This window comes from Mugil cephalus, chromosome 8 (genome assembly GCF_022458985.1).
Source record: "Mugil cephalus isolate CIBA_MC_2020 chromosome 8, CIBA_Mcephalus_1.1, whole genome shotgun sequence".
Lineage (NCBI taxonomy): Eukaryota > Metazoa > Chordata > Actinopteri > Mugiliformes > Mugilidae > Mugil > Mugil cephalus.
The window spans coordinates 5,503,135-5,529,519 of NC_061777.1; the positions used below are offsets into that span (position 1 = coordinate 5,503,135).

The 26,385-nt window shown below is 40.8% G+C and overlaps 1 protein-coding gene across 1 annotated transcript in view; it reads right to left on the reverse strand.

The window, feature by feature from the left end:
- Positions 1-20,785, reverse strand: part of LOC125012073 (protein unc-13 homolog B-like) — a 143,510-nt gene extending 122,725 nt beyond the window's left edge. Inside the window, exons 1-3 of the mRNA XM_047591695.1 lie at positions 20,727-20,785; positions 17,058-17,087; positions 8,664-8,763 (exon numbers count right to left, since the gene is read on the reverse strand). Of these exons, the coding sequence (XP_047447651.1) occupies positions 8,664-8,763; positions 17,058-17,087; positions 20,727-20,772 (176 nt within the window). The 5' untranslated portion in view covers positions 20,773-20,785. The remainder of the gene's footprint in view (positions 1-8,663; positions 8,764-17,057; positions 17,088-20,726) is intronic.
- Between the last annotated feature and the right edge of the window lie 5,600 nt (positions 20,786-26,385).

Sequence of the window (26,385 nt, forward strand, 5' to 3'; positions counted from 1 at the left end):
AAAAAACACTGCAGGAATCAGTGCAATATTTATCAAGATTTCAATCAAAAGCACGAGTTTTATTAATATGTTCTACTTATTTAAACATGAATAACATAGTGGGTGTAATGTGCCAAAAGGGATGGCTATTAATTGTTATGCTACAAGACTAAAAGCCTCCCCAGAAACATAAATACACATCACAGAGACACAGACCGTGATTGGTCCACTTCGTAGCAGCAGGTTTCCACTATAATATTTCCAGCTGCTTCTCCATCTACACAACTATTGATCTGATTGATCTGGATCAGTAAAGATGGAACACATTGACTAAAGGCCGACTGAGAAGTTCGGAGACTGAAAATATTTGTACGACTCGTCTAAAAAGAAACTAAAATAAACCCGACTGGCAAAAAAGACACAGTGCAGACTAGCACTTTGGGAGACTGATGAGAGCAGAAGTATCAATGTCTCTTTGGCTTTGCTCAGAACTCTAAATGAGCCTTAATACCAAACATGTCACAAACTTATTGTACTGGTTCTCTATATGTAGAGCTTCATTGTGCTTTCTCGAATTCCAGCTGTGTTTACCCACTGGTTTAAAAGGAAGCATTAGCTCTACGACGTGATGCCTACATAGGCCGCAAAAAACTGCAGTTCATCAAGTGGCCACTTGAGGCTCCATAAGAGAGCAAATCCCCATAGACCCCCAAGTTAAAAAACCCCGATTAATACCAATATTAAACATGTTTACAGCCTGGTAAAAACAAAGATTTTGTTCTTAATAGTTTATTTCACTATTCATAACAAAAATCCTGCAACTCTCCATGCACTGACAACAGGAATGATGTGTTAAGATGAGAAACCCTCTCCAATGTTACCATTCATTCTATATGATCTGAGGGTTCATATTAAGGGATCTGTTCTGCACTGAGGATATGCACTGACTCAAAACTGACTCAAACAATGCTTCTTTGAAGCCAGATGACGTAGTGTTGCCAGATCAGATGGTTTCACTCCCGCTTTGGTGGTTTGGGATTTTATTCTGAGGGTAAAACAAGAGATCAAAATTTGAGCAGGATTTGATTTGTGGTGGTTTGGGATCATTTTGGTGTTTTTTTTTTTATTATTATTTATATATAATTACTTTTTAATGTTGAACTGAAACAAAGACAAAATGCACTCAGACTGCTGCAGACCACATAGCCTGTCCTACAAAGACGGGACCTCACAAACTGTGCTATGCAATGAATGTGTTTTAAGAAAAAGACGTCTACTGTTTTGTCATTAAACTGTCTTCACATGACAAACAGTGTTTGGTTACAGCTGTCTGAGCTGCCTCTTTCTAAACAGGTTACAGTAGTTGCAGTTTATTAATTTATCACTTATTTGTTTAATTGCATTGCCCTTTATGACAGGGCACTGGCTGACTTAAGTATTAAACAGAATATCTTATATTTTGGGTGGTCGAGTATTGGATATTTTTGAACAGTTTTTTGGACTGGAAACCATCAGCTGCATCTGGCAACGCTGGACACCAACCAGCAGCACAGAGACAAGTCTCAGAGGTGTAAAGAAGAGCAACGGGAAAGGTTACCCTCAGACAGCTGTATATCACTCCTGTTATTATATAAGTCACTGACCAAAGACTGATGGAGGTTGATGTGGACAGAAGGAGAAAGGTCACCATTTTTAACAGAACTTAATTGACAGAGAGCTCGAAACAAAGACAAGACCTGAGAGAAAGACAACATCCACACAAAGAACAGCTTCTTCCTGCATCTGAAATTACATTATTGCATCATACTCTTGAGAAATCCTCCTTTTTTTATCAAAAGAAAAAGAAAATGCATACAAGTGAATATGTTACAGGAGTCAAACAGAAACTCCTAATTAAATCTCAGCAGCTATAAGTTTTAGTCTAGTGTTCTTATTCGTATTCTCATTTTTTACAGCTTTTTTTTCACAGCCTTTGTCGGCCAAGACATCTTAAGATTATGAGTGGCTGGTGTGGGGAAAGCCCTCTGACCTCTGACACGAAACAAGGGATTAAACCTGACTCTGTAGCGTTTAACGGTTCAGAGAGTGAAAGACAAACACAGAGAGAGAATAACAAACAGTAAATACGATTATTGTCCCGGGCGCCTTTAAAGGTCTACAGGTGGTGAAATTTGAAAAGAGAGTGAACGAGACCTATTGAAGGACGATGCACGAGCAGAGACGAGCATGTGAGACGAACCTGAGCGTGGGGGGATCAACACTGAACACGCTTAACCTCTTATCCCACTGGCCAACTAACCCCGAGCAGTGTGTGTTGTTCCTGTAAATTCTAAGCTGCTTGACCGCTGCAAGTCAACATGCCAACAATGAGCCACAACCTCCACGGTTTGCATCCGATTCAGAATCATTCTTGTGTGCAGTTCTCTCTCTGTTCCCTCAGAGTAAACTCACAGTAATTACCTCTTAAGTTGTACATTTTCAGTGCTAATGTCAGCTTATTTAGGGTTAGGTACCAAACCGGTGCCGCTGTAGGAACCAGGTCTGCTTGAGAGAGCATCTTCCCATTAATTTATTTTTCACAATATGTTTGGAAGAGATAGCTCGATAAAGTTTTCACTAAACACAAAAAATATGATGAGACAACACTGTTCATAAAAAATGAAGTAAGAAAATTGCAAAATAATTAGAGTTCAATCCATTCATTTGTACAGTAGCTGCAAAAAGATTTAAGAAGTTTTATCCTGAAAAAAATTAAATAAAAATGCAGCTTTTATCAATTTATCCAAAGAATAAAAGGACAAAACAAAGCTGATAAGTTGCTTCCATAACAACGGCTAACTGCTAAAACTGCTCTCGTTCGCTTCCACTTCTTCCTGTTGTGCAACCAACTATAAAACGTGTCATCAACATCCCTAATGACCACGTGATGTCATCTAAAAGCGCCTACACCGAATGGCAAACATACAAACTTTGTCTACAAACTGTGCCTCCTTATTTTTAAGGCATTTTGTGACGTGCAAGTTGAACAAAATACAAATTTAAATAATACAAATAGAACTAAGAAAAAAATTACCAATATAAACTCACAAATATCATAATAAAAACAGTGGCACAGGGCTATTAAATAAGTACATTTCTCTGAAAAAAATAAATACTATGCGTCGTAACTCCCTTGCACAATATCACCTTTGAGGACTTGTTGCAGGCTGCAAAGTCTGCATGTTTTGAGGTAAAGCACAGACGTACGGTGCCATTACAGAACTGAGTGTCTGTACTCATCCCTACTTACAGTGTTGTAGTACGTGTAGAATGTATTGAGAGGCAAAATATGTAGGATTATTTCACCGCAACAGAAAATACGGTAAAAGCTTCTTTGTTGCCGTTCTCGAAAAGGTCTTTCTCAAACAAAAAGCATTTTCATTACAAAGAGGACATTTGTTCACCTTTACAAATGTTGCAAGAAAATGTTTGACTTTGCCCTAAATCCAACCCTAAGTGTGTATGCATGGGAAAAGTTCTGTTCTACTTCTTGTAAACTATGTTTGAATGAGAATATATTGGTCTTTTTTCAGACTGACAGGTCTCATTTTTAGGACATACACAGAAAGTGTAAAGTAGAACTAATGGGAAAATAGCATATTCCCTTGTTTTTGACATTCTGTTAATGCTGTATAACTTTATTTTAGCAGGAATGGATTAGAAACTTACACCACCTGCTCTTTTACAGATGTGACTGATGTGATGAGTCCCAGAAAGGTCTGAGTCAAAGAGTCAGACTGCACATCTGGCAGGGTCTCTGCACCCAGTCACTGTCGAGCCTCCATGTGCTTGATATTTGCGTTGGATCACAGTTTGTGTCCCTCTGGAAAATGTCACTGCAGCATAAAAAGCAAGCGCATACTTTGTATTTTTTTTTTTTTTTTGTATAGTATATTTTCAGTTATTTAGGTTTAAGGTTTTTAACAGAAATTGCTTTAATTGCTTTATTTCCTAGCACATGGGTAAACGTTACCCATAAGTCTCCACCATAACAAAAAAAAAAAAAAAAAACATCCTTAAAAGTACGTTTCTCTCCGTGCAAGTTATCATACCATGCAGGATCAGATCACACCTACCATGAAAAACTCAACAGACTTTGCACACAAATCAGTAGAGCACACATATTAAACACAGCATTAATGCTTCATACACACTTTAATTCTTAAAATTATAATCAATCTGCTGTTGCTTGAATGATTTCCATCTAATTTTTCAGGGCAAGGTGCACTTTCGGTTTCTGTTGTCATTCAATGCTGCCTGCAAACACATTAACAGTATTTTTAGCTCAGTCTGAATATACACTTGAGTCGCCCCTCAGACAAACACTGCTCATGTTGAGACCTTTCAGTCTGGGGAACAAAACTCACTGACAAGTTCTTCTCGAAATCTCTTAACGTGCTCCAATGCAGCACGCACACGCACACGCACACGCACACACGCACGCACACGCACACACACACACACACACACACACACACACACACACACACTGCTGCTGCCAGAGAACCCAACTGCTGCTAACGACCCTTAGGAGTTAATTATCTATTTAGCATAGGAGGCCCTGGGGTTAGTTTTTCAATAATTATGGTCACATTGCGTGATATTTTACTTATTTAGGAGAGGAAAGGGGAGTGTGCGTAGATGATCTGGGTATAGTAGACAACATATACCACAATAAGTGTGTGTGTGTGAGAGAGACAGTAAGGAAGAGAGTGTGTGCAGCATTCATTTTATAATACAAATAATAAACTATTGTGTATTTGAGACTTTTCAGATTTATCTCCAAGGACAATTTGACTATAACCCTCTGGTTGTTTTCCATCTCTGAGGAGACAAAATTTAGATGCAAGCAGGTTTCTGCCTTCTATAGATAAATGATATGAGTTCTATTAGTAGAATACTACAGTACTGTAATTCAGTTAACTTTATCTAGTTTTCCTTTAAGAGCGATTCTTGGTTAACCACTTAAATAAGAAATCAAGAAAAAGATGATCAATCATTTCAGTGGAACATTCTCTGTGGTAATATCTAACCGACCTGATACACCCACCCCATAGCAATGACACTCCCTGACAGCAGCAGCCATAGCAGGATGCAGCCTGACACAGACACACACAAAAACAACACAGAACAGCAGCTCATTATTACACAGGATAAGATATCACCAGATCTGAGGGAAAAACACATTTAGAAGCCGAGTCCAACTGAAAACTGACCAGCAGGCTAGCGGTCAGCTAGCAGCTAGCAGCCAATAAGAAGAAGCTAATTAGCCTAGCCGACGGCATTAGGCGCCTCCCTTCATGTTTCGTTAACTTAGGCCCACAACACCTCAAGATGAAGGAACAGCGTTTGACTTTGTCTTGACTTTCAACTACCGAGCGATTAGCTTAGACCCTTTTCACTGCAATTCAACAAAATACACAATTGTTATCTGTCAGGTGTCCGAGCTACTTCCCTGGGAAGGGGGAAGGGTATGGGTGGGATAAAGATACAGACCCTCGTTCGGGTAGGGGGTTAAGATTGAGGAAACAGGTCTAAACCACGACCTGCTCCCCATCTAGTGTGTTTCCTCCTTATCCAAAGCCACTCACTTGCTCGTTCTGCCACCACCGCAATGGTGGATCTTGTCACAAATACATGGCCTCCAAATTCACTACATCCCAGCTATCTGTGGGAGGCTCCTCCCCTCAACCCATTGGACCCAAACCCCCCCCCCACTAATACCATCCTGTTTTCAGACACCACAGGTCACCCTTAGAAGGTCCATGTTTATTCCCAGATGAGTCACAACTGTTTTGAAGGCACAAAGGAGACCTACGCAATATCAGGAAGGTGGTCATAATGTTATGCGACTAACACATCAGTCGTGCACTAATGCAACCAGTCTTCTGTCTGGTGCCTGGGTTGAATCTGAGATGGAATAAAAGTACATTTAAATATGAGAGTAACAGGCATGATCCCTGCATTTTAGTCGACGTGCAGAACAGAGAAGCATAACACAAGAAATGCTGAATTCATCAGATAATATCCCAGTAAATCTGCAAACTAGCTTTTCCGTTATCTACTTTCACTTAAAACACCGCGTTGGGCGCGGTCAGTTTTGACGGACTGAGTGGTGCAAGCAGAGAATAGCTTCAGCCAGCGGGATCAGAGGTCAGGTAACAGGAGGGACTTGACAACAGATAGAAAGAAAGACAAGAAAAAAAATCCAATTTAAAAGAGCATTTACTTGTCCACCCCCAGCCATGTTTAATCAAAAGTCACACCAGAGGAAACGCAGAGAGGAAGGACACCACAATTCAGTGTATTTCCTGTACACACTAAAGAACAGTTTATGTTTTAAAGGCTACAATTAGAGTAAAAGGATTTCTGTAGCTATGAGGTGGATGTCTGACATGTTTCCACAGCCACTGAATGGACAGTGGTAGAATTTGAAATGCACACACCCGCCGCCCTTATGATTGGTTATAATCAGTGTTTCACCATTGGGTGAATCAGCAAATATCAGCATGTAAACTCAGATTAACGAAATAGTAGATATTTTTGTGATTAACAGTTAGCATACCCACTGAGGACACGTTAGCATGTTGACATTAGCACACTGATGTATTCTCATAAAGATGTTTAGCATGTTTGTAGATTCTCAGGATTTAAACATACACCGATCAAGCATAACATTATGACCGCCTTCCTAATGTTGTGCAGGTCTCCCTTGTGGCTCCATCAGACCTTCTGAGGGTGTCCTGTGGTGTTTGGCAACAGGATGTTGTTAGTGAGGGTTGAGGGGAGGGGCCTCTGTGGATCATCAGACACTTGATCAGTTTGGGATCAAGTGACTTTGGAGCCCAGATCAACACCTTGCACTGTTCAACAGGTTTTTTGTTTTTGCTTTTTTGAGTTGTTCCTGAAGGGTTTTGTGTCTGTGTCTGTGTCAATGCTGCATCCTGCTGCCATCAAGGAGTGTCATTGCTATGCGGTGGGGGTCCCTGGTCTGGGTCTAGGTGGTGCACGTTGAAGTAACATCCATATGAATGCCGCGGCCTAAATGTTCCCCAGCAGAATTATCACAAGACTGTCAAAGTTATTCACTTCTGCTCCTGCCAGTGGTCGTAATGTTATGCTTGATTAGTGCAACAGTGTCTAAATCTCAACATGGATGTAGTGATGACACAAAAACCACTTGTAAATGCTGGAATCATTTCAAATTTAGTTAATTTTTAATAAAACATCTGAACCACAGGCATAATGTTGTGTTTAACAGAAATCTGTCAGTGCCTTTTACATGAAAAGAGGCCACAGCAGTTTAACTGAGTCCAGAAAACACGTTCTGCCGCCTTAGAAAACCTCTAAACAGTCACCGTCTTATCTTAAAACCGTGGACGGCTTTTCTGTCTTTACATCAAATGGTGGTCACAGCTTCCCTAAGCGTCCCCTCATGGATGTGGACACAGGGGACAGGAGACTCTTCAAAACCTGCTCCATCTGTTTCGCCCCCCCTCCGATGGAATCCGACTGGGTTGGACAATTCATTAGAGTTTTCACTGACTCACCCACTTATCTGAGCTCGGCATGTAATTTCACTTTCTATCTGTTCTGCTCCAACCGCAAATTCCCATTTAGTAGCTGGTGTCAGCCGGCCAAGACTGGCGTCCCACAGGTCGGCTGACACGCTCTTTCTATTTCAGCGAGGCCTATTAAAGCCAGCTAACAAGTCGGCTTGCAATGGATACCTGGCCAGCGTTCATCCGAAGGCCTGACACACACTCCCAAGCCCCAATTCTATTCTGTATTGGCCCTAATACATCCCAAGGGTTGTCTGCTCTACACAACGTTGCATCCAATAAAAGTGACAACGCTGAGTCAAAAAGTAAAAAAAAGAAGGACGTAGAAACTAAGGAAAGAGACAAAACTGAAGCTTGCGTCTGTTCAACTTAACAAAATTGATATGGATCTAAAAATGAAAAATAATCCCTGTGTCCACACTTGAGGACATATTTTTTTTCTTAAAAAAAAATACTTCCGGTTCAAAGAGGATGCTTAGTTTTTATAGTTCTTAGATTCTACTAATCACAAACAAAGAGAAATGGAGAAATTAAACATGCATACCAAACAAAAGCTCAGGTCTCAGGAAGTTAATGATGCTCTTATTGTGAAACATCTGCAAGAAGGTGTTGTGGGAAGCTCATTAACTTGCATGTTAAGCTAAAATACAAACAAACAAAGAATAATATATATATATATATATATATATATATATATATAATATATTCTCGTCTTATATAAAGTTGTTGTTAAGGTTCTGTATTGCAAACAGCAAATAATCAACTGCAGTAGCCGAGCCATAGACGACACAAGTTCTCCTACACTTAATAACGGGTTTGTCTGCATCATTCTGTAATTATGGCATCATAAAGGCAGCTTGTCAGCAGAAATCACCGCAGGACACAACAAAGAAAAAATCGGAGTAGATTGTGGTGTTATAGGCAGGACCAGCGTGAATGTGTGAATCTCATTATGTCCGGATGCTGAGAAACGTGGAAACGCATTTTAGCTCAATCATAAAAGAAAGGAAATAGAATAAAGAATCATAAATCTTGCTTGACAAATTGAGCTTTAAGTTAGACCAGCAGCAGGATGATACTCACAACATGAAGTCTTGTTCCCAACATGGCTGGTCCCCGCGGACGGTGATGGTTGTACTCTTCACATTCTGCACCTTCAAAGTCACGTAGGCATTGAACTTGTCTGGAAAAGAGGAGAACATTTAAAATTTAGATTTTACATTTCTTATAAGTGCAGGATGAGATCAGTTAACAGGATAGTGTCATTTATATGTTTAAAATCCCACATCTTTCTGAGAGAAGATTTTTCCTTTTGTTCCATGCTGTCTGTACCAGCCTGAGACTCTCAATTACTGAATGACAACAATAAATATTCCCACTCTTCAGAACAATAACCATTATCTTTGGAGGAGCAGCCTTTGAGCTCAGGAAAAAGATGAAATGGAGATAACAAAAAAAAATGGGGAAAATCCCAACATTGGCTGATGTTTCAGACAGAAAAGAAGTAATTAAACTACCTGCATGGGAAACAAAGGTATGAGCAGTCAGACAGGCAGTGAGCCAGAGGATTTTATATCATACGTTCATATAAAAGAGATAAAGACATCCTCCTCGACCGAGCTGCAGATCAGACTCCAAACACACATATTTTATCAATGTTTATTTCATTTAAATCACTAAACAGCTCAGAGACTATAAACCAGTGATGCAGCAGCTCAGTGCAGAACTGTCAAACAGCACTGATCAAGTGTGAGGTGGTTTTACAACAATGAACATTGGGTCATAACTAATCGAGCACAGTCGTAAAACCTGATATGGTGCCTCTGGAAAATATAAATATATGTTAAATCAAGCATCTCTACACAAAGACGTGCTCATCTGTCTTGAAAAGCACCACGACAACTTTGACAAATTCATTCACACTGCACTCCTTAAAAAAAAATGACCCCATACGTCACCTCTGTAGAGACATCAATGATCTGACCTTAAAACAGTTACAACCATAAATCCACATATATTCATTTACTGCAGATCAGAATCACCTAATTTATGAATGAGACCACAATCACTTTCCAAAATTAAGAACTAACTGTAACTACTAGACTTAACTATAGAAAATGAACTGCAGAAAGGCTAGCCATGTTAATGCTAAAGTGGAGGAAGCGAAATACTGACAATAAATTCTGACAGGCAGTGGACAGAAGTTAGAATTAGTGCTAAAAATTAAATTAAATTAAATATAAAGGTGTCATATTTGTAATTTATTTATTTGCACCGTAATACAGAGACAATAATCATTGGGCTTATTCAAGGTACCTCCCCCACCAAAAAATAAAATACTCAAAAAAAAACTAACAAACAAGAACAACTACTCAAAAACTTTAAAACTAAAATTAAGTGTAAGAGTGTTTAGATTAAAAAGTCTGATCTCAAAATTCATTAATGATGTAGATGTTTCTACTAAATGAAAATATGAATTCCAAAGTAACGAACCTCTGTAAGTAAAAGAAAATTGACTTTGTGAGTTACGGCAAAAAGGAGGATGAAGTTTAACGGCGTGTCTTGTATTGTAAGACTTCACTGAAGAATTCTAAAAGCAGATGTGGAGAGTAAACGTATTTATAAATAAATGGGAAGGAGTGGAGTCTATTAATGACATGTTTTTTTAATTAAAGCGGCAGATGGAGACAATTGATCCACTGATTCACTGACCAGCCCGACATATTTCATCCCCTTCCCAACTTATGAACAGAAATAGAAACTAACACCTGCGCCTTAAATAACTAAGCTTTGTGCCTTTTAATAATGCTCGTTTTGCAGGACGGCGTCGCCATTAACTGGGGATTCACAGAACGGAGAACATTTCGTCCCAAGAAAAAGTTATTTCCGACGGCGAAACCAGCTCATTACATTTTCTCCTCACACGCTTGAAGACTGAACTGAGAACTGTGTGCTCTGCGGTATGAGACCGCTCCGGGTTCAGCGCTGATCCGGGATTATCGTGTGCAGTATTCAGTCGCCACGTTAAAGCTGCATTTGATTATTCCACAGAGATAAGTAACCTCCCTTTTTTTTCTGGAAGTATCTCCGTGTTCTGAAAGACAAAACTAATTTAAAATATGGTCAGAGTAGAAGAGTTTATTAATATTTTCGTCTTCTTTCACTGCAGGATGCTGCTGTATCTCTGTGATGCTACGTTCAACAAATAACCACTGATGACCTGTGGTTATATTCTGATTTTTGGTAGAAAATAAAAACAGTATGTACGATCAGCCACAACATTATGACCACTGACAGGAGAAGTAAATAACATTTGTGATATGCAATATTCTGCTGGGAAACTTTAGAACTTTTGGACCTGGCATTCATTGGTGTGGATGTTACTTAGACATGTAGCACCCACGTAGACCAGACCAGACCAGACCCCCCCCACCCCATAGCAAGTGTTGACCCGACCGCCAACATCACTAGATCCTAAACTGATCAAGTACCTGCAGGATGATCCACAGAGGACCCTCCCCTCAACCCACAGGACCCAAAGGCCCCCACTAATAACAACATCCTGTTTCCAGACGCCACAGGACGCCCTCAGAAGGTCCATGTCCATCCTCTGATGAGTCACAACTGTTCTGAGGACTCACCACGCAGTTAAGGACAAATATTTAAAAAAAAAAAAAAAAAGGGCTCTGGTAAATGTGGGTCCCCAGTGAACGGAAGTAATTAAACCCGGCGTCAGAAAACAGTAAAAATAGATTCTTGTGTGCGTGTCCCGGTGTGAACCTCGCAGTGATCCGCATAGGCAGCATAACCCAACGAGGTTAGAGAAACCGGCCTCTTAATCCCTTCTTGATTACCTGCATCAAGTACCCTCCTCTTTGCATGAGCGGGGAGCACAAAGTACACCGGACTCAAAGAGCGCACGCAGCGCCGGCGCGCGCGTAGCTCTGTGTGTTTTTGTTGTGCACCTCTGGGGTTCGCAGAATTACGTCCACTTTCCCTGATAAGCACCAGCGGAGCTGAGGGCAACATCAGAGGATCTGGGGTGAAATGAGGTCAGGGACGTGATCATTCAGCTGCATAAATCCATACATTACAGCCACCAGTGGTAGGTCCAAAAAAAAAAAAAAAAAACACTGTCTCATTTGAATGCCGTCCCTAGCTGGTGAAATACGTGAATTCCTGAAGCACTGAGGCTTAATGGACTCTTAATGAATCTCTTAATTATTTAATTTCCTCCTCTGCAAAATGCAAGATCTAAAAACACCATATTAGGCTAAACCAAAAAAAAAAAAAAAACAGCTTTAAACCGAATTAACACAATGAATGTTTTAAATCTTAATGTTGGTCAAACTATGAATGTATTAAAAGTTTAAATTACATTTTCCAACCGCTGACACACAAGAGGGCCAATCCCAGGACCTTTCTCCTAAAATCCCTAGTGTACAGGACTGTCACAATACCACCTTTGAAAACAACATCCAGAAAGGGTTAAAAGGTGATGGAATCAGGAAGAACTCCTGGTGCCACAGAACTCATCATTCAAGTTCTGAATGATCGCATTCAAATATAATTTCATGTCACAACTAAATCTGACTATACATTAAACACACAACAGCTGTGATTAGTCCAAAATACACATCCTTGTTCACATGTCTCAGCGGCCGGACAAGAAGACAAAACCGTCTCCTACACCCTGTCTGCTCATACGGACGTTCTCTTCTCTGCTTTGCATTTACTAGCTTCAACCCCTTCAGCTCCAGCGGCACAGAAAAAACACGGGAATCACAGGGACTAGAGTATTAGCTGCACAATTACAGAACAATGCCAGCAGCGCGGAGCGTGGGCTCTGTGCAGATCCACTGCAGATGCACAGGTCTAACTTTATTCTGCATAAAATGCTTCAACATCAAAAAGTCTTAGGTTGTTCAGTAAGTTTTTCTGAAAAAAATGACCACGAAATGATGAAATTAAGATACAGATTATTACTGTGGAAGATACGCCAACCCGCAATAACATTATGACAAGAGGAGTAAATAACATCGACCATCTTGTGACGATTCACTGCTCTGCCTGGAAGCTTCTGGACCTGGTATTCGCCCACATAGACCAGACCAGTCCAGGCGCCCCCACCCCATAGCAATCACACTCCTTGATGGCAACAGGATGCAGCCTGACACAGACACACACACAAAAAAAAAAAAAAAAGCAGGGGCCTGTGGATCATCCCACATAGTCCAAACTGATCAAGTGTCTGTGGGATGATCCACAGAGGCCCCTCCCCTCAACCCACAGGACCCAGAGGCCCTCATTAACAGCATCCTGTAGCCAGACACCACAGGACGCCCTCAGAAGAGAAGATCCATGTCCATTCTCCGATGAGTCACGAGTGTTTTGGAGGCACAAGGGAGACCTAATATTAGGAAGGTGGTCATAATGTTATGCCTGATGAGTGTATGTGCGGGTGCTCTGTTGTTATCACTGTATATTATAATTAGGTGGAAATAGGTTTGGCTCGAATATCAATTAAGTAAGAGTTTCTCTGGTTGAATGCAGGACTAAATAATGATAATCACACCAACGCTATTCAAACCAATACAGAAGCATCTACGTATGAACTGTACGTACTGTAAACCTCGGCCTTTTTATATACGAACTCCACTCACATCTGTTCTCGTTATGAAACAGGCAAAATGTCAGCGTACATGCAGCCTATTTTTCTCTCCCAAGCACGACTGAGCAGCGATGACGGAGACAGGATTCAGGCGGGTGAAAGGGTTAATCTGGAATAATCCATCATTCACTTAAGGTGGCTGCCAGGTCTGTAATTAAGAGACAAGAGGACTGGCAGGCTGCAGACAGCCCCATTTACTGACAGCTACCAGCGGCAAAAGGGAAGAAACACAACTGGTGGGATGGTGGAGGGAACCGAAAACACACAAACGGCACAAAAAAAAAACGAATGCGAAAGAAAGCGGTGGAAAAATGTGAAAATGTGATCCACTGTGGAAATTTGGCGCACGGCTCATGTGATGCCACCGGAGACGCCGTGAAGACGCTCAGCAGACCTCCGTTAAAAGCTTTGCCGGATGCAAAACATGCACAAACACGCCTTCCTCCAGCAGCAGCTAACAGTGGTGGGGAGGACATTTCCCAGCATGCAGCAGGACTCTCTTGGGGAGCAGCAGCGTCATTTATAATTAAGTGGCGATGACTTATGAAAATAAATAAGTTATATTCAGTTACACATGGACGTTTGCAGCGCGGCCAGGCGGGATGACATTTGCTAGGCTGTCTACAGTAATGAATACTCTATTATGGGTGTCGAGGGAGGAGGTGGTGGGGGGGGCAGCGGAGGCTACAGAGAAGGGGGGGGTCTAAAGGAAGAGAGCTGAAGGAGATATAAAACTGGGAGCATTTTTTTGTAATTTCATGAGTGCAAATGGGCAAGATGTTCTCTTTCTTTTGCTTTTTTTTATTTCAGCATCTTTTTGATTCAGATGCAATTTTCTCCCTGCATCCATTCATTTTCACAGTAGCATCAGGTCAAATGAACACATGTAATGAGAAAGGGTTTTTTGTTTTATGACAGAAGAGCATTCTATCCTCTGCAGTTCCATAAATGACCACTTGAGGCTCCACAAGCGAGTCCAGCCACATATATATTTGGACTTCTAAACCGATCAGTAAGCAGAATATACGGCTCCATGTAAACCCAGCTCTTGTGCGATCATCAGTCTGGCTCGCTCTGTAACAACAGCACCCAAACGTAAGTCGGCAGTTGAATATGCTTGTTAAAAAGAGAAGATGGCGGCCACACTGAGATTCAACAGTGAAGAGTTTAACTGACAAAAAACGTGCTGTTGTCAAGAGTTGGTCGAGACCAAAACGGGAGTAAAAGGTAAAAAAATACATAAGGCGTTTATTATGAAACTGCACGTTTTCTGTATGTGCCTACGTCTTAAGAAGGGGTGTTGTGTTTTTTTTTTTTTGCACACTAGAAGATGAAAATGTCTTCCATAGTGGATATGTAGCTTACAAATTGACTTAGGTGAGACAGTGATAAGTCAGACGGCTCAAATGTTCAGGCTGTGCAATGAAAGGCTGCCTCATTATGGTCAGGGTTCCTCTGCATTCATTAGACGTTCATTATCCTGCATGTGGACCCATCACTGCAGGTTAGCTCCTACTACCAATGAGAAATGTGTCAGGCATGAAAAATAAAGAGCTTTCAAGCTCAATTTTCAACAAGTACAGACCCACATTTTGCAACTGTCTGCACTTGAGCCAAAAACAGGTACGATGATGAGATGAAACACAAAGAAATGACGTCGTCTACTATTATAAACTGAGAATATCCACTAAAGCAACACGTGCTTAAGAGCCCGTTGTGTTTCTGAGTCACATTTCCTGTCAGGATTATATTTTTACCCCAAAGCAGTTTGAGATTCAAACTACTTCCTCTCAGATTAAAACCCAACTTCTCCAACCTCTATAATCCAAATCCAAAGATTTGTAAGTACAGTGAGTGGTGTCACGACCCAAAAGCACAATGGGTTTTTTATTCCAGATGATATTTGAATCCATTACACAGGGAGGACGGGACATACTCAAATAAAAAAGCCGACATCCATCACAGCCTCTGACTCTGTGGCTAAATGTCTCGGTTTCCCCTTTGTTTTTGAGTTGACCAGCAGCGTTTAAGTGAGTCCAGTCTACATTGTCAGACATTAGCATATTTCCTAGATGTAGTCCTACATCTCTACGTGCGTCTTATGTGATCTCCTCTGATCACACTCTCTGTCCTTTATTCAGTCCTTTCAGACGTTGTAGGTTGGTTCCCAGTTTTCCGTCTCTGCAGATCACCTGACACTAGCGTCTCCAGAGCCTAAAAACAAGGTTTGAATCCTCTAAACTGATAAAGTGACATATATATACCAGCCGGGCGTCTCTCAGGGGTCGTCCACCAGTGGGGTTTCAGGAGAGCCGAGGGGACGGCAGCTCCCACAGGCGAAGAATCTATTGCTTCTTACTAATAAGATAAATCAGATCATGTTTCCCAAAGTGGGGCATTAGAGTGGGACAAAGTGTGTGTGAGCCGCGTCTGAGCTGAGACTAATAGTCAAATAACAGGACGGCATCGTTTGGTGAGTGACCAAATTTCACACAGGGGTGGCGTATCCCTTTAAAGCTACATTTAAAATTGTTGTTATTATTTTTTGGTAGATATAGTATTGCATTAGACGGGACTTAGAGCTTTTCCAGGTTTCTGATACCAGGTGACAACGTTTACACGCACAACCCATAAAGAGGATGTTGCCTCTTTCTAAAGTCTAATTTTTGCCATTGATTAGTTCTAAAGCCACTTGAGTTACCACTTACAGTCAACTGCCCGACTTAATTTGACAGAGTAACATTCAACAGCAGAATCGCTGGTAGTAATAGTTCAGAAGAACAACAGAATAAACGTATTAAAGGACACTGTTACAGTCCCTTCCGTCCCCTGCTCTGATCGGAGGCCGGCGGCAACAGCAAAATCATCTCCTGTATCTAGAGTGTGTCTCCGTCTGCTGAAGACACATAGAGATCCGTCTCCATCCTCCCCTTTATGCCAGGATGACACGTAGTCATTTTAGGCTCGCAGGTGGCCCTTTGTCTGTGATGATCTATTGATTTCTCCTCTCCTCCTTCGCCTCCATTTCTCATCCTCCTACTTGTTGCTGTTGTTCTCCCCCTCATCATCGCCCGGAGAGAGGATGGAAGGATGAACAGCTGCAGCCAGATGCCACCGACTGCTGATCGGTGGGTGATGAAGACACTGAAACATCTTTACTTTCTGTCTTTTTTTTTGCGCGGTTCCTCCGCATATCCAAGTAAATGATCGAGATGATACCAGGTGCATTCGAAAATTAATAAAAACACATCAGGGGAGTGCGAGTTCAACACTCTGAACCATGGGAAACACAACGGATCAAAGTTAAGCACAAACCAGGTTTAGCCTCTCCCTCCCACAAATGTCCTACACTGATATACACCAATCAGCCACAACATTAAAACCACTGACAGGAGAAGCAGATGACAATGAACCATCTTGTGACAATTCAATGTTCTGCTGGGAAACTTTTGGACTTCTTAGAACGTTCTTAGACATGTACCAACAACCTAGACCAGACCCCATCAGGATGCAGCCCGACACAGCCACATACACAAAATACGGTTTAGGAACACCTTCAAAAAAAAAACAAAAAAAAACATGAAAACTATCTGTGGGATGATCCACGCCTGCACCATTTACTTTAAAGATTATTAACATTATAAACTCTATCCAGTGTCTATTTTTAGACTCTGATGAAAGTTTTTTAAGGTGTAACTGAACAGTGAACTATCTCCTTGTCCCATTTGGGACACTTCATAATGTCTGCTCTCTTGTGAATAAACAAAAGACAAACTATGTAGATATTACTATGTAGGAGCTCTTACCTGGAGGCCCGTGGAGTTTGGCTTTCTTTACTGAAATAGAAAAAAAAAGAGAGAAACACAGATTAGTCATCATGTAAAAGAAAAGAAGACACACTCGAACTATCAGAACCACACACTGAACTAAATCTCTTTGGGTATTTTTTCTTGTATTGTAACTGTTCTCTTAATCACCTCTAACAGTTGTGCTAAAATAGTCTCTGAGTGAGAGCAAGTGTGCTATCAGTGTTGAAATTGTAATAATTTTAGAGTCATTCGTGTGAAATTTCTAACCTCCTACAATTTATTTCACTTTAACCTGAAAAGATGTTGTTGTTTTTTTTGCAGCAAAATCAACAGTTTGAGATAAATTATTATTTTAACTTAAAATGTAGAAAAACCAGACTGACCGGCTACGTTTGTGTCCCCAGACACCGTTTACTCTTAATTATTGGTTACAATATGTTGTGCGTCAACTCTGGAGACTTCATACAATTTGATGCTTGTACATCCAAGACATGAAATAAATGGCCCCTAATGATTTGAAGTGGTCTGTAACTAATAAACCTCGTCCAAGAGAATTTCATTTGGGATTATAGCAAACTGTCGCAACGCTTGAATATGTTATCTGAATGCAGAAAAAACTTCAACAAAGACTTAAAAGCCTTTATATTCAATGTACAATGCTACTGTGCTCCATGGTTAATTTGTTAACCTTCCTTTGGGTCGTATATGGGACGGCAGTAGCTTTTTGAACCAAACAGCTCTTTACAAGAGTTGTGTTTGAGTAAACGGCGCACGCAGTATGTAATTTTCTTCTGATTTCATTGATAAAAGTCATTATAGGATTCAAACAACCCATTTTTCCAGGTGAATCAAACCACTTCTTACTTTTTAACTTGTGTGTCAACTCTCTCACTTGGAGTGATTCTGGCTTTTGTGATAGAAACTTCAGGGTCTTGGCTTTCCAAAGAGAACAAGACCAATCATGAACATGCAATTTACTTTTTTAAAAAAAGGCTGGAATGATAAGAGGTTAATAAAGATACTCATGGAACTTTTGTCTCCCCCTTCTGGAAATGAGAGTAATTACTCAAATAGATTCGCGGTCCCTCCCGCACTCGAGTTTATGCGAGTGATATGAGCCTCAGTGGGTGTGTGAAAAACACACATTACCTCTAATGACTGAAGTATTAAAAGTATCGATATTTTGATACGAGAATCGATTTCAGAGCATAAAGACCTGGTATCAGAAGTACCAATATTTCAGTTGGATCGACTTGCACATCACTGAGGAAGTTAGTCTGGCTTCTAGACATTCTCCAGCATCAGGAAGCAACCAAAGCCAACAGACTTAAAAACAACAAAAATCCAGGGAGATTTTTATAATGAGAACTGAGTGACCTTGGCTGGTAACGGCTTAAACGTCATTCATTCATTTGTGAAACCAAACACTGTGGCAGGTAAACGATACGGTAAAAATGTTCCCGGCATGACTCGTCACGAACAAGGAAATGAGTTGTGAAAAGACAAAATACTCAGTCTGCTGTAACGGGAAAGTAAAGCAGTAACAGGAAATAGTTCATAGTTTTCAATGTGGGAGTACAGGTTAATTATGTCATTATGTCAGGACAATTAACTCAAACCGTAACTCCCTGTGTTCACACAACAAACACTATGGACTCATAAATACCTTTTACTAACAGGTAAATCAATCATTTCAGCTGCAAATCTGCAAAAATATCAAACAGCTATAGCAGGTTTTTGATACAATTTGTCACGTTTAGGTTTTTTTTATTGCTTCTTCTATTTAGCAAGAGTTTAAAGTTAAGTTGTGAATAATAAAAACAAGTTTTTAAGTTTAAGACAAGGAGAGGTAAGGCCTCGCAAATCCGCAATATTTTATCTGTCCTGAAAAGAAAAGGGTGTCTCGAAATACCAACATGTGCAATCCCCAGGCTAGATACTCCCTCATATTGATCTACAATTAGCCTCCCAGGAGACGTGTTATAGTGGTTTGACTATGCAGCGGTATAAAGGCTTATTGCCTTTTTCAAGGCAATTTCGTTATTTAAATCAAGTTTGACCACATATTCTCATCAAGGAGGTCAATACGTCCCTTCAATCGCAGCGCGAGAGCGTGAGATGTGATAAGAGAGAAAGACGTGAAGGAGAGATGGGAGAAAGAGAGAGGGAGAGAGATCGTTAACAGGTAATTTGTCTTAGGCTGTCAGCACAGCTCGGTTTGTGTGTCACTCGTAGCGGCTCAGCGCACACTCCAGAGGAAACCTGGTGGCCTCGTTGGGCAAGAGCCAAGCAGGCTTTGACATTAGCTGCATGAATGGTAGTGATGCCACAAACAGAGGAGAGGAGAGGAAAAATAGACAATAACAAAAACAAATAATATATATGTTATCTTTGTCTAGACATATGGAGTGTGCCATACAATCAACAAATTGATTTTTTAGGAACTTATTTTACTAAAAAGTAACGTTTTAGTAGTTTTAAGGTGTCTAAAGAAACAACATAACGGAGGCAAGTCTAACTTAAGTTGTGGACGTCTGTTTGCAGAAACAATGCATCAATTAATTGTAGATAATCCGCAGATAGCAGATAGCAGTGAACACAGGCTATTTGTTGTGTTTGTGTGTTTTTTTCCAGAGGCTTCTGCTGAACTTTAGAAATTCGTGAAATTTAAATTAGCCTTTGGTTTTCTGGTACAAATCCAAAGGGAGGACGAATTCAACTGAGCTACCTGCAGCAAATGTTTAATTAATGACTGTAATTAATAAATGAGTCAACAACGCGGGGCAATCTGGCAGGATAAATGGCTGCAGATTTACACCATTAGGACTACGACTGATACTGATACTTTACACCTTAGTTCTCTTCTGCAGAGGCCAAAACCATCATCTGCTACAGCTCTGGCCTCCACATCATAGATCAGTTCCTGATGATGAACATCTCAACAGTCTTTTGGTTTTACCATTATATTTCATATTTAAAATGGTTTACATTGCCTTGTTTGGTCTCATTCTTTTCAGCACAACCTCACGTGTCTTTTCACAATTTTTTCTTTTTCATTTGAACAAACTGTATTAACACATCGGGCGTAAAACCACACTAAAAACATAAAATCCAGGTAGGAAAAAGAGCATTTAAAGCTAGCTAGCGTGTTGCTATTCACCATTTCTCCATGCACCAACATGATGGCAATATTAAAGGATGGTGTAAATAATTTATAATGTCTCTAGTTTTACTTGGCCTACCAACACAATTAAAAAACTGATATAGTCTGATAAGCTAGCACTTTCTTGAAAAGTTGCTACATCGTCTTAAATTTGTCATGTGATTTGGACGATTTTTCCAAAGTCGACTCTGTGGTGAAAGTCGAGCCGACGTCGACTAGTCGCTAATGACGTCACACACACACACACACAAAAAAAAAAAAAACACAGTAGAAAGTAATGCTTTACAACGGTGAAGTCTATAGCCTTGACCTGATGCATGTTGTAGCGCCGCACACAAAAGAAGCTGGAGTGAGATTTTTTTTTACTTAGGGGTTGGGGGAGCGTGGGCGGTTTAAAGATTTGCCATGATTCTTAAGCAAATATCCCGCATAGTTTATAGGCTGCAATAAGCAACTATTGTAAAAGAAAATAATAATAATATATTAAGTGATGAAGTGATTACCAGACCACGGACTTCCACATCCACCCCTTCTTCGACGAGTCCACATTTTCGGGCATTTGCGGAAGGCGTAATTAGTCCGCTCCTATTTCACCTGGCAACGATAAATACTATTTTCTGATTGGCTGATTGGTCGCGGATATTTTTTGAACGGTCGCTGTTTGAAGTAGAGCAGCCTGTCTTCGCCTAATCTATCCATAGATTACTGATCTCCTTTAAAGTCTATATGCGGCGGGTTTTTATCATTTTTCGGCGTGAGAAATGTCATGTGTGGCGTGAGAGCGTGTGAACTTATTGGAAAGCGTGAGACTCGAGAGCCCTGTTTATAAGGATCCCCATCAGCTGTGTCCTAGAGCATTCCTAGTCTTCCTGGGGTCCACATTAAAACAATAGTTAAAATAGATACATTAAAAAGACACACGAAGGACAAATAACACTACAAAACTTACAATAAACTTTACAATATACTAAGATCAACAACTGAAGGCAAAAAGAAAACATATGGACAGGCAAAATAAAACAACATTAGCGAACAACATGAATTAAACCTATCAGTCTATCAGATATACTCTATCCATGAGTATAAGAACAAAACATACTGTTCTGTGTGTGCATGTGTTACATGTTCTAAATATGTTCTGTGGTAAATGTTATCATTGATCTATATTTGACTGTAGGTGTGAGGACATTTATGTTTGGTTGAGGAAGAGAAACGAGACCTTCTGTTGCCTGCCTAGTGGCATATGTGTATGATTCTAAATTTTGTAGGATTACGCAGCCAGGATTAAAAAAAAAGAAGAAGAAAAAAGTGGTATATCTCCAATGCCTTTTATGTGCATAGCAGCTAAAGGTCTAATAACTTCAAAGAATGAAATGCACCATCAAATTGTCGATTTGCAGCCTCCTCCTTTCTGTTACCACAGGTGAAGTTGTTAATTGACTGTCATCGAGAGGATCTGGATCTAACGTTAGCGGATGCCTCTTCAGACGAGTGTGCGTCGACTTCCTGCTTAAAGCATCACGGTACAGCAGTAGTCTGCTGATACATGACTGACACATAATGCAAATGCAGAGGTTTTTAAACAGCTTTGGATCCTTTGATTCACAATCTGATGATTCAAATTCAGTCAAACCTACATGGAGCAGCGGTGACGTTGACAGTGTTTTCATTTCAAACACAGAAAGGTGTCCGCGCCCTCCAGACCGTAGCAGCATTTTCACGTCTGCTTGTTTCACTTGGAGACGTCTGAGGTGAGGAAACACACACAGGCCTGCGAGCTTTTTAGAGCAAATCGCTCCGTAGACGCACCGATGTTTTTGGTTTTAGCAGTAAAATGAGTGTGAGGGAGAAGTGTCAGAGCCAGTTTGAAAAGGATCTCACACTACACAGAGCACTTAGTACAGACCAAGTGGATACACATGCTCCATTCACAGCTGATGGTTCCCCAGGGAGCAGCCATGTAAGAACACCAATCTACAGTATTTGAGGGGGTTGAGAGTTTAACATCTCCAGTTCAGTACTTTACACTTGCTATTATTTGTGTGTGTTTGTGACAATTAGTAGTTCTTTTGGCCTTTGACCTTTGAAGTAGACAGGAGTTTCCAGCCTTGAGGAGCACTACTGACAAACAATAAATATAATGATTTATTTATGACCTATTGCAAATTACAGAGGGCCTCTAATGCGTGCAAGACCAAACCTTCTAGTCACAGGACAAGTAAACTCCACTTCACCGTTGTGTGAGTTGGGGTCAGCAAATGTAGCGTTAATCTCCACAAAAGTATCTAGGACAAAAAGAGCATTCAGTTCTGTTACCGAATGCACCGAACCCCAAACAGACAAGATTGCCGAATGTTTACAAGATTACTTGGCCGCTGCTTTCTCTTCTATTCGCCAGTGACAGATGATCAATCAGCAGGACCGAAAGAGGAACGTTTTCCACAGAACTTCATCCGTAAACTGGCTTCAAAATGCACACTTTCTATATTTTTACAAAAGTGTGACCGTCTATGAGATTCCTCATTTCACAGCCGAGATACGCCAGCTGTCGTGTCTAACACCCCGCTCTGATAGAATGCATTGCACAAGTATATTTTGAGCCTCAAGTTGTTTGTTCTGGTCACACATTTTAAAGCAAAAAGAGCACGGGCTACACCCACAGATGTTCCTATTTAAACCTCAACTCCCCACCAGTCCTTTAGAACTGAAGAAGCTACTCGGTAAGATAATTCCCGGTCTGATGACACAATGTCATTCCCAAAACGAGTTACGTGACAATATACACCCATGACAGGACATTAGCCATCTTGTGTTAATTCTGCGTTGTGCTGGGAAACTCTTGGACCTAACATTTGTATGGATGTTACTTAAACATGTACCACAAACCTATACCAGACCAAGCCATAGTCCTTCTGGGTAGTAGTCATCCCCCGCAGGATGCAGCCTGACACATACACAAAAACGCTTTTCAAAAAACATGAAAACTGCACAAGGTGTTGACCTGGCCTCTAAATTCACTAGATCCCAACTAACAACAGTGTATTTACATGCACGTGAAAAAAAAACGAATTATTGCCTTAATCGAAATATAACAGGAGAACTTACGTCCATGTAAACACGTTACTCCGATTAAAAAGTTCTCATCATCCGATTGAGACACCCAGATAATGCGACTTGAATTCGGTTTTCTCCGGCAGGTATACAGCGAATCGCTGATAGCATCTGATAATGCGTGTGCGCATGCTCCACAGCCGCTGCGCTGGCGTGTGACCCCGGAACAAAAAACATCCAAGAAAGCCGGTCGCAGAAGAAGAAGAACCGTCTGAGGGATAGCGCATAACCTTACCTGCACCAGACTTAATGCGCAAATTACGCGCATGCTTGTTGTTTGAAACGCCGGTCCGCCGCGTGAACAACTCATGTGTATTATACGACGTAATAGGTCAACCTGGGAATCGGGCCGTATTAAAGTGGTATTAACTTTGCTGAAAAGACACATATCGCCACCTAGTGTGGAGGAGTAGAACAGTTATTCGATTTTCTTGCGCTGTATGTAAACTGGGACAAGGACTCTTGACAGAAAGTCAAATTTTAAGCATAGCTCGATTAAGCTCTGCATGTAAACGCACCAGACACCACAGGACACCCACAGAAGGCCCATGTCCATTCTCTGATGAGTCACAACTGTTTTGGAGGCACAAGGGAAACCTACAGAATATTAGGATGGTGGTCATAATGTTATGCCAGTGTGGTGTATGGAGGTTTGTGTGTAAATTTAATGTGACAAGAGGATTCAAATAAAAAGTCTATGAGAGTGTACTCAACTGCAGACAACTTTCCCAGAGTCAATTAGACCAAGACATCCCAAAATACAATAATACAACAACGACAACAAGTGACTGTCAGAGGGTTAGTAGCTGCCTTTTATTCCATCCTCCAGGTGAGTAGCAGGAAGAGTCACCCTTCTTGTGACAATGGTTTAACCCTCAAGTTTAAAAGCCAGGCTAAGGCACATCTAGAAGGAGGTGGGTACTGAGAATGAATAATAATTTAAAAATAAGAAAGTGTGAATATTCATGTACATGTTGCATGTACGTGTGAAAGAATGTAAAGAATGAAACCCCTGGTCTTTGTTAAACAAACCTTAGTCGGACAAGGACTTTTAGCGGACACCTTTTTCATTCACATTATGCGACTCACTTCTGCAGTTTGCATCTACACTAATATGCAAAATCTTTGCGTTTTAACAACTGTGCATTGATTAAAAAACAAAACAGCAAAACACAAATGAGTTATCCTTGTCGGATTTTAAAAAAAATCACCCGATAACAAGTCCCCAGCCAGTGTCACATATCAGCAGCAGGGCTCTGGGCCACAGGGATGGTGAGCAGGTAGTAAAAGGAGGCCAGATATGAGGCACGTGTCCACTGGAACGATCGTATGAGAGGATGCGTGCTGCTGGTGACCGAGCGTTTGGCCGGTGGGATAATCCCTCCCAAGCTAATGCCTTAAGCGGGGCTGAAACAAGCAGACCCTGATGCATGGCACGGTGGATAAATTACAAAGAGTCGTGTGGGAAAAGCGGACACTTTTCGTTTTGACTTGAAGGCATTAAAGAGCAGTTACCTTTTAATCTTGTCAAGCTAAAAATGCTTTTTCATACTGATTAATAAAGTGAAGATATTTGGGAAAGCCATGGCAGTTGATTGAAGGGGAAAACAGTTTCACTGATGTTCAGTGGATGAGTCATGGAGCGGATTAAACCAACTGCTGAGGAGCTCCACTGTTGAGTTATTATGTCATGCTCACATCTGTGACGCTTTTGTATTCAGCACATGACCCAGCAGTTCAAATGTTTTAACGAGCCGCTGCGTTTTAGTACAATAATCACTGATGTTTAGCTTGTATTAACTGTACCCTCCACTTTCATGTGGTATGTTTGCTGAAGGTTAATTAGATTCATAAAAGGGAAAAAAGGTTCGACAAGATTTCACAAAACAAAGTAGCAGACTGTAATACCGTAGCCTGACCTACACCTCCCCGGAAATGTAGCTACACATCACGACAACACAGACCATAAGAGCTGTGATTGTTCCGCTTCGTAGTAGCGTGTTTCCGCCGACGATATTTGGACCCATGATACAAATGACACAATGATAATAGCATTCATTATTACACAGGAAAAAACAGCATATTTAGAAACCCAGTCCGACTGAAATGTTGGACTGTAAATCTTGCCATAAACGTCTGTAATGTCTACAAATCCGCTAGCGGATATATCGGTCGATACAAACATTTATAAGACTTGGTTTTGGGAAAATTTCGGCCCAGCACCAACTAGCGTTGGGGTGGTGTTGTTACAGAGCGAGCCAGACTGATGAGTATGTCGCGGCCTAGGCTACATATGTCAGTTAGGGTGTCTGTCTATGTCCCGCAGTACCTTAAATGGGCCCGAAAGGTGGACATACATTTGACCCTCTTGCTAAGACAACCTACCAGCATAGCGAATATTGTTCACCTACTGAAATATGTAGAACATGTGTTACTGGAAGAGCAGGGGTGTCAAAGATATGGTCCGGCCCGTCAGAGGGTCAAATCTGACCTGTAGCATGAATTTGCAAAATTACATCAAAGATATAATCTGCGTTTTTTTCACACCTGATTTATCCACTGTCGGAGTAGATGTGCTGAAATTGCACTTTTTCTTTAAAGAATTTTCAGGTTGTTTATCAAATGTTTAATAAAAGGATAGTTCATTCATTTTAGACATTTTCCTAATACCTTATCTAATTTCTTTTCTATTACTAGTTGTGCATTTATGTGCTACTACCGTATAGCCTGTTAACAGCTGCGTGTGTCTGTCTCCTGTTTAAAAGGAGTTTTTGCCTGAGCCAACATCATCTTAGTCCTTGCTCTGGGGGTTTCAGACAGGGTTTTGTAAAGCATCTTGAGACAATTTTTATTTTTATTGACGCTTTCTAAATAAAATTGAATTGAATTGAACTTTGCAGTAGCGTCATGCTGCATCAAGCCTCACACAATCCTTGTCGTTCCTGCATTGCATCTTCCATTTGCATTTGCATCTTCTTTTCTGTGCACAACTGAGGTTCACAGCAGAACAAGTGAGCCAGCAATCATTAGCACTTTAGCTTATCTTATTTT